This window comes from Euphorbia lathyris, chromosome 3, assembly GCF_963576675.1.
Source record: "Euphorbia lathyris chromosome 3, ddEupLath1.1, whole genome shotgun sequence".
Taxonomy (NCBI): domain Eukaryota; kingdom Viridiplantae; phylum Streptophyta; class Magnoliopsida; order Malpighiales; family Euphorbiaceae; genus Euphorbia; species Euphorbia lathyris.
Genome location: NC_088912.1, coordinates 18,771,661 through 18,783,107, shown reverse-complemented (window position 1 = coordinate 18,783,107; position 11,447 = coordinate 18,771,661). Strand labels below are relative to the sequence as shown.

Here is an 11,447-nt window from a genome sequence, read left to right as displayed (position 1 = left end):
TCAACTGATCAAGGGTTCCAATCCAGGCAATTCTATTTGTCTATTAAATTTCAACCTATGAAGTACGGACTCTTCCAGGGGGTTGGGGTGGCAGTGTCAAACTCTCCGGACACGGGACTTGCTGGGGACACGGCCGGACTCGCACCCGACACGAAAAAAACGTGTCCCGCCGTTTTGAGTTTCTTAAAAAAAAAAAAAAACCAAGAGGTTATCCATCTCGAGTAAGGAGCCAAGCAGAATTTACCCTCACATTTTTTAATATTCCTAAAGATAATCTCTAAATTAATCTTACTTAAGTGGTAAAATAATTGGAATTGGACTGTAAATTTGTGTATTTTTATCACTTCTAAATTTTATGAAGCGTTTTTTTTATATATTTTTATATGTAATATATATAATTAATTATATAGAAATTTTCCGTGTCCCGCCATACCCATGTCTGGTATTTTTTAAAAATACCTTTTGCTGCACCCGCACCAGCACCTGACTCGATGATTCATAGATCTCAACACATGGTAGGATGAGTTTGTTACACTTCAAAACCAGGGCGTATTCGCATACAGGTGGTCAGATATAATAAAACCATATTCTTGGACCTTAACTATTAGCGTGAACTTTTAATTCAAACGGTCTCGTACTAAAGACAACAGCTAACCAGTCATTTTGAAAGTTGGACGGATCATTGGATTTTTCTAAACAAAATTGGCCGGCTAAGCATGTGTTAGGTCCAATCTTCTTCTATATAGTAGCTAGTAGAGATCAAAATTCTGAAGATTTCATATCTCAAAAATGGAAGTTCCATCATTTCAACTATGGCTAATGTTGCTTCTTCTAGTTGCAGTAACAGCATCTGCAGTTCATCCTAGGAAATTAATCAGCAGACATGGTTTACCAACAAGATTCAAGCCAAGTTCTGGAGAATCTTTTCAACTTCCACCAGAATATCAAATCCATTACTACACTCAAACACTTGATCATTTCAACTACAAACCAGAGAGTTATGCCACGTTTCAGCACAGATATATATTGAATTACAAGTACTGGGGCGGCGCGAATACCAGCTCGCCGGTATTTGTTTATACGGGCGAAGAGGATGATGTAACTTATGATGTTGAAGAGAATTTTATTACTGATCTTGCTGCTCGTTTTAATGGCTTGGTGTTGTATATAGAGGTAAGTCAACTTGCTATATAATATATATATATATATATATATATATATATATATATATATATATATGCATTTAAAAAAGTAAGTATAATACATTTCCTAGCTCCCTCTATTTTGGAAACGTTTTATTTATCTCTGAACTTACTTAACGTGAACTATTAGTTTCTCTAACTCAGTGGCGGAACAAAAACCAAATAATTGGAGTCAATATACAAAATTTAGTAAGAACCAGCGACGGAAGTATGTTACCAATTCTGTCGGTAATGTCAATTTTGTTACAAATTCTGAACTACAGACGAAATATTGATGTTTAGCGGATGGAATATTATTTTGTCCAATGTGTTTTTATATTTTGAAAATTTCATATTTATTTCTGAACTTGCTTAAAGTGATCTATTAACTTCCATATTTCATGTCAAAGAGCACCCTAACCAAGTTTAGGGGCTAATTGATAACTTTAAGAAAAGTTCAAGGAGTTAATAAATTATTTGAAGCAAGTTTAGAGGGTAAATAGAACGATTTCTAGAGTAAATTGGGACCCTTGACTTTGGCACAATACCCATTTGAGTCTCCAAACTAAAGTTTGAAAATCAGTTAGGACCTTAAACTATCAAAATCATCAATCAGGTCTTTAAACTAAGTAAAAATCATCAATTGAGTCCTCATCGAAAAATCACTCGATTGAATAGTTTCAGTCTCTCTTCCCCAAATCCATTTTGCGCCAACACATAGATTATTACAGTCCATATCAAATAGTCACATTTTCTGATTTTAGGATAGCATAAGGACTCAATTTTTGCTAAGTTCATGGACTTAATTGATGCTTTTGATAGTTTAAGGTCCTAATTGACTTTAAAGTTTTAGTTTAGAGTTAAAATGAGTGTTATGTCCTTTACTTTTATAGACAAGTACAAGTACAAAGGTTAAAGATGTATTAAGCCTTATAAAATATCGTTAGGGATGTAGGAAGTCTCGAAATAAGTTATGGTTAATTCTCAAACAACTTCGCATCCCATTCATAACAGTTTGACTGAATAGCATTTAGATATTATCTATTATGATCCAAATCCAATTTATTATATCTCACGACTTTAAATAATGTCAACTTGTATTGAAAATACATTTTACTAATACGGCCAAGTCACTTCCTTTCCATTTCTGATATCAGATTCAATTTATTTCTGCCTTATTGCCATCCTTGAGGGCTACTTCTTGGTCGGGTTTTTTCACCCTAGCACCACACTTTAGAATAGGGTCGTTACAGGTCCACCAACTTCCACCCTTTTTTTTCCACGTACCGACACATAGCACGTGAAGACTTGGCTCAGATACTACTTCGAACAGCTTAACCCAATAATATGTAGGTAATGTATGTTTTGGTCATATGTAACTTATTGAGCCAGTCTCACGACTTTAATACGCATCTATATATATTATAAAAACAGTTTACTAATATGACCAAATGCTTCCTATCCCTTTCTGATGTGCGATTAGTTCATTCCTATTTCTATCCTCTAGGGCCGCTCCTTCTCAGAGTTTCCACCCCTTTAGGACTGAATCATTACAAATAGTAACTGCTGATGGTGAAATTATTGTTTTGCAGCATCGGTACTATGGCGAGTCAATGCCTTTCGGGTCTGAAGATGAGGCATTCCGAAATGCTAGCACACTTGGATACTTGACATCACAACAAGCATTAGCAGATTATGCACAGATCATAACTTATGTCAGGAAAAACCTGTCAGCAGAGAATTCTCCTGTTATTGCTTTAGGAGCATCTTATGGTGGAAGTAAGCTCATTCATCTATCCGTACTTTAAATTTGTGGGATATTGATATATATACTATTTCTCATTTTGTGTTTCTTTAGAAAATATTTCCGAATTTATGGCATTCTTGTCCAAAATGACCGTTTGACAGGCGGATGAGTGTACGATGACATCTGCAGATTGCATCCATTTCTCCACCGTCAGTAAATACAAAAAATTGTCACAACTTCGGAAATATTCTTAAAAGAAATATAAAATGAAAAATAGTTTGAACTTTTACTACAAACGTGTGTCGATATTCATTTAATTTAATTTTTAAATCATGCAAATTACCTCGACTGATTTTTTTCAGTGCTCGCGGCCTGGTTTCGACTCAAATATCCTCATGTTATAATTGGTGCATTGGCTTCATCTTCTCCCATACTATACTTTGATGATATCATACCACAAAATGGGTACCATTCAGTTGTCACCAAAGATTTTCGAGTAATAACCGATGAAACTTCACCATGTTATTTCATTAATTACAATTTATTCAAATTATGAGTATAATCCTTTATGGTTCGACCAACAAACATGCTCACAAATCTCCCGCAAATTGCACAAATAATCGTCGGTAATCCGAAAGTAATTTGCGTTTGAAAATTGGTCACAAGTCGCTAAACTTTACAATAACTAATTTTTAAGACTGATTTTTCAGTCACAAACTTTGTAGGGTGGGACAATCTTTATCCGAGTTTGCTCCAGATAAATGATCGTAAAGTTTGGTCGCTAATCTGAGATACCAAAATTTGATTGGATAGTGAACATTGGTCGTAAACTTTTAGCTACCTGTTTTTAGCAACTGTTTACTTGGTCGCTATCTATCAAAATTCGGTCACTAATTTCCGTTCCTTTTGAGTTGTGCATCACCGACAGAATTTTCGGACACAATGTGCTTTTTTTTTTTTGTAGTAGACACATTACCGAACCTTCTCAAATTTATATGCTTTAGTTTAATGAATACTTCACTGTTTGTTTTTTGTTGCATATATCACAACAATCTATGTATTGATTGATGTAGGATGCGAGCGAGAGTTGTTACAACACAATTAAACAGTCTTGGTCCGAGATTGATAGAATTGCAGCCGAACCAAACCGTTTATTGACACTTAGCAATAAATTCAATACTTGCAGGTAATTAACAATTAGATTATTAGTCTTATGATTACTTTCTAATAATGGTTGTAAACAGGGCGAGACATGAATACAAATAGTTACCCTGTTCCGAATATTTTAGGGATTCTCTGTCTCCGTCGGGGCATATTCCCGGTGAGGATGGGGAATCCTTGCTTCGTTGACAACTTTAACCACAATATAGCCTTATTAATTGTTTAATTTTATGCCTCATCTTTCTTTCTAGCCCCATCAATTCGTCGCAAGAACTCAAAAGCTACTTGGAAATCATGTATGTGAGTGGAGCTCAATATGACAATCCTCCGTATCATATAGTTGAGGATGTTTGTCGCGCCATCGATAATGCTCCGAAAGGAACCGATATTCTTGGAAGAATTTTTGCAGGAATTAATGCTAGATTATTAGGAAGGACTTCATGCCATAAAATATTTTCGGATGAACTAAGTAATAAAAGTGCTTGGGATTGGCAGGTAACTTTGGGTTCGTGTCATGTTGTCGGGTCGTGTACACAATTGTGTTTCTATTATGCTATCTTTTAGCTTACAAAACCTTGTGCAATTTACAGACATGCACGGAAATTGTAATGCCGATAGGATATGGAAACAATGAGACAATGTTTGAAGCGTCCCCTTTCAATATGAAGAAATACACCGAAGAATGTGTTGAAACTTTCGGAATAGTTCCGAGGCCTCATTGGATCACAACAGAATTCGGTGGTCATGTAAGTAACTAAGCTCATTTAAAAGTATGCGATTTATTTCATATACATTTGAAATTGCATTTTCTATAGTCCGGACTGAAGTTTTACCGTTTTCTTATAACTACATAAAATATGTAAGGAGCCGTTAAATATGTAATTCCAACTCACTTTTAACCGAGTTTTATGTTTACAACTGAATTTCCTACGAACCAATTTAACGTGTGCGATTAGAATTGATAGATGACTCAATTATAATTACACATTTTGAGCCTCTTCGAACATGAAACTGAGTTAAGAGTACGTGGTTCATTTCATATATGTTTGAAATTAAACTTTATATAGTTTGAAATTAAATTTTTACAATTTTCTTACATGTAAAAATAATTAATGGTTTCTTTTCAGGATATAAAAACTGTACTAGGAAGATTTGCAAGCAACATCATTTTCTCCAACGGACTACGAGACCCATATAGCATTGGAGGGTAAATTACCAAATTTCTCCATATTTTATTTTATTTTGCACAAAAAGAAAAAACATTATCAACTACGGAAATCTCAAATGAACTGTATTTTGTCAGAAACAATGATAACTGTACAAAACGCGTATGTCGGTAATCTCCTACAAAGTCTCCAACTGAACAAATTATTATGTCCGTAGCGAAAATTTTCTATCTACTTGCCACTAACAAGTACATCGAAAATTAAATTATCGGTTATTCTCCTACAGATTATTTTCATCTCAAAAGATTTTTGTTTGTATCGACGAAATTTTCCACAGGTGATAGTGTTTTTCCGTATATACACGTATTTTTGCATCTGATTATGCTAATCATTACTTTCTTTCTCTTTCTATATATGAAATCAGAGTTTTAGAAGATATATCAGATAGTGTTGTGGCAATATACACCGAAAAAGGTATCGTCTACTCCTGAAAAACTTCTTGAATTTCAGAAGATAATTACAAGATTTTGATGGCAAAAATTGACACATTCATACCACAAAACCAAATGCTTTTCAACGTATTATTTGGCATATTTTGGTCAAATACGCCTGTTTAGAAGGCAGAGAATTACATCTATCCGTCGGCCTTTCCACAAAATACCCTTTCATATGTTGTTTTATGTAACTAGTGGATGTACTCCTACTCCTTTTCTACGGGCATACGTGTTGGACCAAAATTACCTCAACTCCGGAAATAGTTTGAAAGAACAACACAAAGTGGGAAATCTTTTTTATTTTTACAACGAACGTGTCAATGTTCCGATTTTAATAGTGAATTGTGATGATAATTAGGGGCACATTGCTTGGACACATTTTCTGCTAGTCCAGATGATCCAGAATGGCTGGTTGCTCAGCATGACAAAGAGATGAAAACAGTTGCAGTTTGGATTGCTCAGTATTATGCTAAGCTTTCTACCATGTAACTAAAACGATCATCTTTTCAATAACAGGAGGAAATTTTATTCTTCCAATTATTTAGATCTTTGTATTTTTATTGGCTTAATTGCATGTCATAATAGTAGATTTTTTTGGTAGTAGAAATGTAGTAGATTTTAAATCACTAAGGTACCGTTTGGTACGTTGCGATGGACGTTATAATGGAATGCCCATTACAATGACGGTCATTACCATGTTTGGTTAGCTAGTATATCGTTTGGTTTTGGGTTTACCCCTAACTCCTCCAACCCATTCCCCACTCCCCTAAGGTTTTCTATTCCCTTTCCCTCTCTTTCTAACTTAAACTTCTACACTCCTTATAAAATTCTACTTTACTATCTATTTCATTTTTTTATTTTTATTTTGATCTCTATATTTTTATATTTTTACCTTTCTTTATCTTTAGATTAATTTCATTTTCGTTATATATTTTTAATTTTTTTACTCAAAAAATATTTTTGACTAAATTTTACTTTTTTTTTATTTTTGTTTAATCCTTATATTTATTTATTTATATTTTTTATCACTAGATTAATTTCACTTTTGATCCTTATACTTATTTATTTTTACCTTTTTACCCTGAAAAATAATTTTAACCAAATTTTTTTCTTTTATCATATTATTCAGTTTTAATATTTATTTTTAATTATTTTAAAATAATTATTTTCTTTTTAAATATAATGTTTATGCATTTTCTTTGATTAATTTTATTTCAGTTTCCTCTATTTCATTATCTTTTGATTTTTAATTCTTATATTTTATTAATAGAGGCATATGTATGTATAAAAATTATTGTCAAAAATTTTCTTGGTGAAAAGGACAATGAAAATGCTTAAACTCTTTCCGGTGATGAAGTATTATGCTTAGAAGACTATTGGCTTTTGTTTTTGTTTTTTTTTTTATTTTTATGAACTTTGTTAAGTTTAAATTTTAACTTTTATGAACTTTATATTATTATCAATAAGGGTAGCAAGTGGGTGACGTTTTAGATTGTTTGGGATTATATATGAAGTTATTTCACGTTTTATGAAAACTATAGTAAAAGAGTTGAATTTTTTTTTATTATATATGAAGTTAAAAAAAAAAAAAAAAGTTTTGATTCCCTATTTGAACCAAACATCCATAAAAGGAATGAGGTGGAATTGCATTCCCTTTCCTAAACATATCCAAACACATTGGGGTATGAATGTTTATTCCTTTCCTTTAGTTTCCCTTTCTTGATTCTTTTTCCCTTACCCCTTGTGAACCAAACGCCCCCTTAATCTTTGTATTTTTATTACTAATGACGAACTACGAAAAAAACATGAAAACATAAAAACGGAAAAAGTGCGAAAAGAGAAAAAAATGAAAAAAACCGAAAACGAGAAAAAAATGCAAAAATCGGAAAACGGTAAAAAGAAGAAAAACATGAAAACCACAAAAAATGAGAAAAAACACGACAAACGAGAGAAAAAAAAATAAAAGAGCAAAAATGAGAAAAACAATGGAGAAAGCGAAAAACAGGAAAAACGAAAAATGGAAAAAAAGGAAAACACAGAAAACAAAAAGGAAAACAAAAAAAATGTGAAACGAAAAAAAAAAAAAGTTATATTTAACTAAATAAATGTACGTATTGTAATGATTATTGAATTTTATCAATTTTATTAAAATTTGTCAACCAAATATGGTAATTGTCATTCTATTACATTACAACATTGATTACATTATTGGTAGAGACTGTGCTTTACTTTGTTTTTTATAAAGTAAGCTTTATTTTGTTTTTTCACCATTAGATCTTACTTTGTCAAATCTCACCATCATCAAATAGTGAAAAAAACAAAGTAACACATTATATTGCATTACAACTTACCAAATAGATCCTAAGTACCAAAGTTAATTACATCGATGGTTCTCCAACTATCAAAAATGAAACAAAAGTATTATAAAATTTGAAAGTTATCATCGTTTAACTTTGATTTCACCTGTGATTCATTTATCCGAAAACCATCAAAATCCTTTACGGGAGCTAAAAATTGAACTTGAAGAATTTGTTGACCATAATATTTTATTTAATTAAAAAATAATTGTTTATAAATCCAAATTTAATTAAATTACCATGTTTATATAATTATTCTAATAAATATGGTCAAGAAAATTGTAATTATATTTTGAATAAGAAAAGGTACAAAATTGAAGATAAAAAATAAGAAAATTGCAAACCAAAAGATTCACAAAAAACAAAAAAAGAAAAAAATGGAAAAAGGGTAAAATACATTGTCCAACTTGCCAACTAATATATTTATATTAAAAAATAAATTAAAATTAAAGCCATTATTATGAGTAATAAAACACAGTAAACTAAAATTTAGTTAATTAATTCAACAGAATTTAATGAATATAATCTTAAATAAGAAAAAAATAACAAAATATAAGAAATTAAATCTAGATAAAAAATGAAATATATCATATATAAGTGCAGGCTGGACAAGCCCTTGAGCTTTTCGAAGGTGTGGTTTCACAACATCAACCAAATAGCTAAAACGATCATCTTTTCAATAATAGGTAGAAATTTTATCTTCCAATTTATTTAGAAATTTTTTTGGTAGAAATGCAATTAGATTTTAAACCACAAAGTATTGGAGTTAAATACAATGGATGTTATCAACTATTAGAAAAAAATACAAAAAAAAAAAAATGAAAGTTATCACTTTATAACTTTGGTTTTCATCTATGATCAACAAATATTTGATCATATCGGATAATATAAATTCTTTACCTAATCCAATCACTGGCTCACATTCAGCCACTTTGAGAAAATGTCAAACTCGGCATAGTCGCTGTCCGAGGTCATGGTATTATACCATGCTTTCCCTGCAGCTTTGATGGCAGCCGCCTCCTCCTGTAAGAGTAAGATCCAATGCAAAATAACAGTGGAATTAACAACCAAAGAGCCAAGTTAAATAACATAAAAATCAAAGAAATACAAGACTTATACTATACCAACGAACCATAAAGCAAAAAGCCCCACGAACAAAAACACGATTTACAGAAACAACCCGACTGACACAACACGATTGATACGAAAATCATTTTTCTACAATTTATAACATATATGAGATAACACAATTTTGACACGAAACACAAACTTGCCACCTCTATGTAATATAAAGTTAACAAAAAAACATAAATGGTAACAGGAGTTAGATCCTATAATATGAACAATAGCTATAAATTTGCTAATACACCATTGCCCTAAAATGCAGAACCAGCGATCTGATATCTATATGTACTGAGGGATGGTGCAGTTCTTTCTGAATAAAATCAATTTCCTGCTCAACTGATTAGGGGGTTAATCTAATGAAGAATAATTAATGCTCAACTGATCAGTTCTTGCTTTTAATCTACTGCATTCTCATACTATCACTGCTTTGCAAATGGAATAGTCTAGGTCCTCTGACATTCACCCAAATTACAGCTAATAAACTATTGATCCAATTGGATTAGACCAATCTTTATAAAATACTCAGACACCTATGCAGGCATGTATTTCTATCCATAATGCCTCGAAATTCTCAAATCACAACATCAATCAATCAACTCTACATACTTTGAAGCCAATTCCTATACTACAAGCAGAGAATCTAAAGAACAGATCACTAGAAATCAAGCGGAATCCACAAAGCAATATATATACATGTTGATCAAAACTGGTATATTTTACAAATCAAGGCAATAGTAAGAGTTGAAATACCTTTGTAGCTGTCTTTCTCTTTCTGTCCAATTTCTCCTTCTTCGACTTCACTCGCTCTGCCTCTGCCAAAAGAGACATCCTCCTAGCTGTTTTAGCGTACGGATTCAACTTCAACATCGAGTTCAAATTCTTCAGAGGATTCTTCTTTAATGGGGCCCTCTTGATACCCTTCTGAATAGGTTTCACTACTGATTGAACTTCATCCGAATTGATGATTCTAGCAAGGTCGGCATTCACCATCTTAGATCTAGGTAATACGTAACCCTTCTTCTTCTCCGATAGCTTGTCAAATGAACCGTACACAGAGTCAAGCTTCTCGAAGGCAGATTTTGTCCAGATCACGAACCGACCAAGATGGCCACCGGGAGCAAGCTTAAGGAGGTTGAGCCGATCAACATTTGCTATCTCAACACCCGGAATGTTTCTGAACGCTTTGACAAGCTTAGCCCCTTCACTTCCATACACAATCAGTGGACCTTTCCGAGAAATGTATCGCCGATTTCGCATTTTCCCTTTTCCGGCTCTGATCGCGTGGCTGTCTTTAGCCTTCTCGACATCAGCATAAGCTCCGATATCCTTCAACAGCTTGATAGCAGAGTCTTCTCAAGAGATTCAGCAGAATCACTGATAACTAAAGGCATTTCCGGCACCGTTTCAATTTTGTGGCCACGAGCCATCACCAGGGAGGGAATGGCAGAGGCTGCTATGGCTGAAACAACTGCATACCTTTTCTGATTAAGGTTTACTCTCCGATGCCACCTTCTCCAGATCTTGGTCGGAGCGAACATGCGTCCTCCACGACACATATTTCCGAACGCAGCTTGTCCTGCCCGGTGAGTTCCCCCGCCAGGAACGCGGGGGATTCGAGAAACTGCACGACCAGTTCCCCATGATTCGGCCGAAGTCTGGTGGCCCGCGCGCTTGGATACCGCGTATGGCTGACGGCTGTTTTTGGACATATTGCTATGCACAAAATTAGCAATGTCTGGACGGATTGAAGCTTTCATCACGTCTGGAAGTATCACGGTTTGTGAAGAATCCGCCATTTCATTTAGTGAAGGCAGAGTTTGGACAGTAACCAGAGGCCGGGCGGCAGCGGCAACCATGGCTGCTCTGTGTGTTTGTGAGATAGCAGTGAGGGGGAAACTAGGGTTTAGGTGAATAAGCGCAATCAGAATGAGCCATTTTATAGTTCTTTCTTTCTAGGGTGTAATCACATATTTGACCTTTAATTTGTTTGTAATCCCATAGTTACCCTTAAGTACCGTCTTGTATTTTGTTGCTCAGCCCATGCTCGCATCCTTGGTAACCAAGGTGAGTAGTGATCTTTTATATTCTGCGTTTGGGGGTTTTTTGAAGTGTAGTCTATTACTCCACTTTTTTATATTTTTTTATATTTTGCATGGTAATTAAAATTTTAATTATCTTTTTTTTTTTTAAAGTTTGCGCAATGCGCTTACATTAAA

At 33.5% G+C, this 11,447-nt stretch overlaps 1 protein-coding gene and 1 pseudogene across 1 annotated transcript; one reads left to right on the top strand and one right to left on the bottom strand.

Moving 5' to 3' along the window:
* Window positions 1-789: 789 nt before the first annotated feature.
* On the top strand, window positions 790-6,488 carry LOC136224381 (uncharacterized). The gene is made up of 9 exons (XM_066012709.1): window positions 790-1,173; window positions 2,774-2,960; window positions 3,291-3,424; window positions 4,002-4,114; window positions 4,341-4,584; window positions 4,680-4,835; window positions 5,217-5,296; window positions 5,680-5,729; window positions 6,108-6,488. Exons 1-9 carry the CDS (start codon window positions 790-792, stop codon window positions 6,236-6,238), a joined length of 1,479 nt encoding a protein of 492 aa, XP_065868781.1. The 3' UTR covers window positions 6,239-6,488.
* A 2,301-nt stretch (window positions 6,489-8,789) lies between these two features.
* Window positions 8,790-11,148, bottom strand: LOC136223841 (large ribosomal subunit protein uL4-like; annotated as a pseudogene).
* Between the last annotated feature and the right edge of the window lie 299 nt (window positions 11,149-11,447).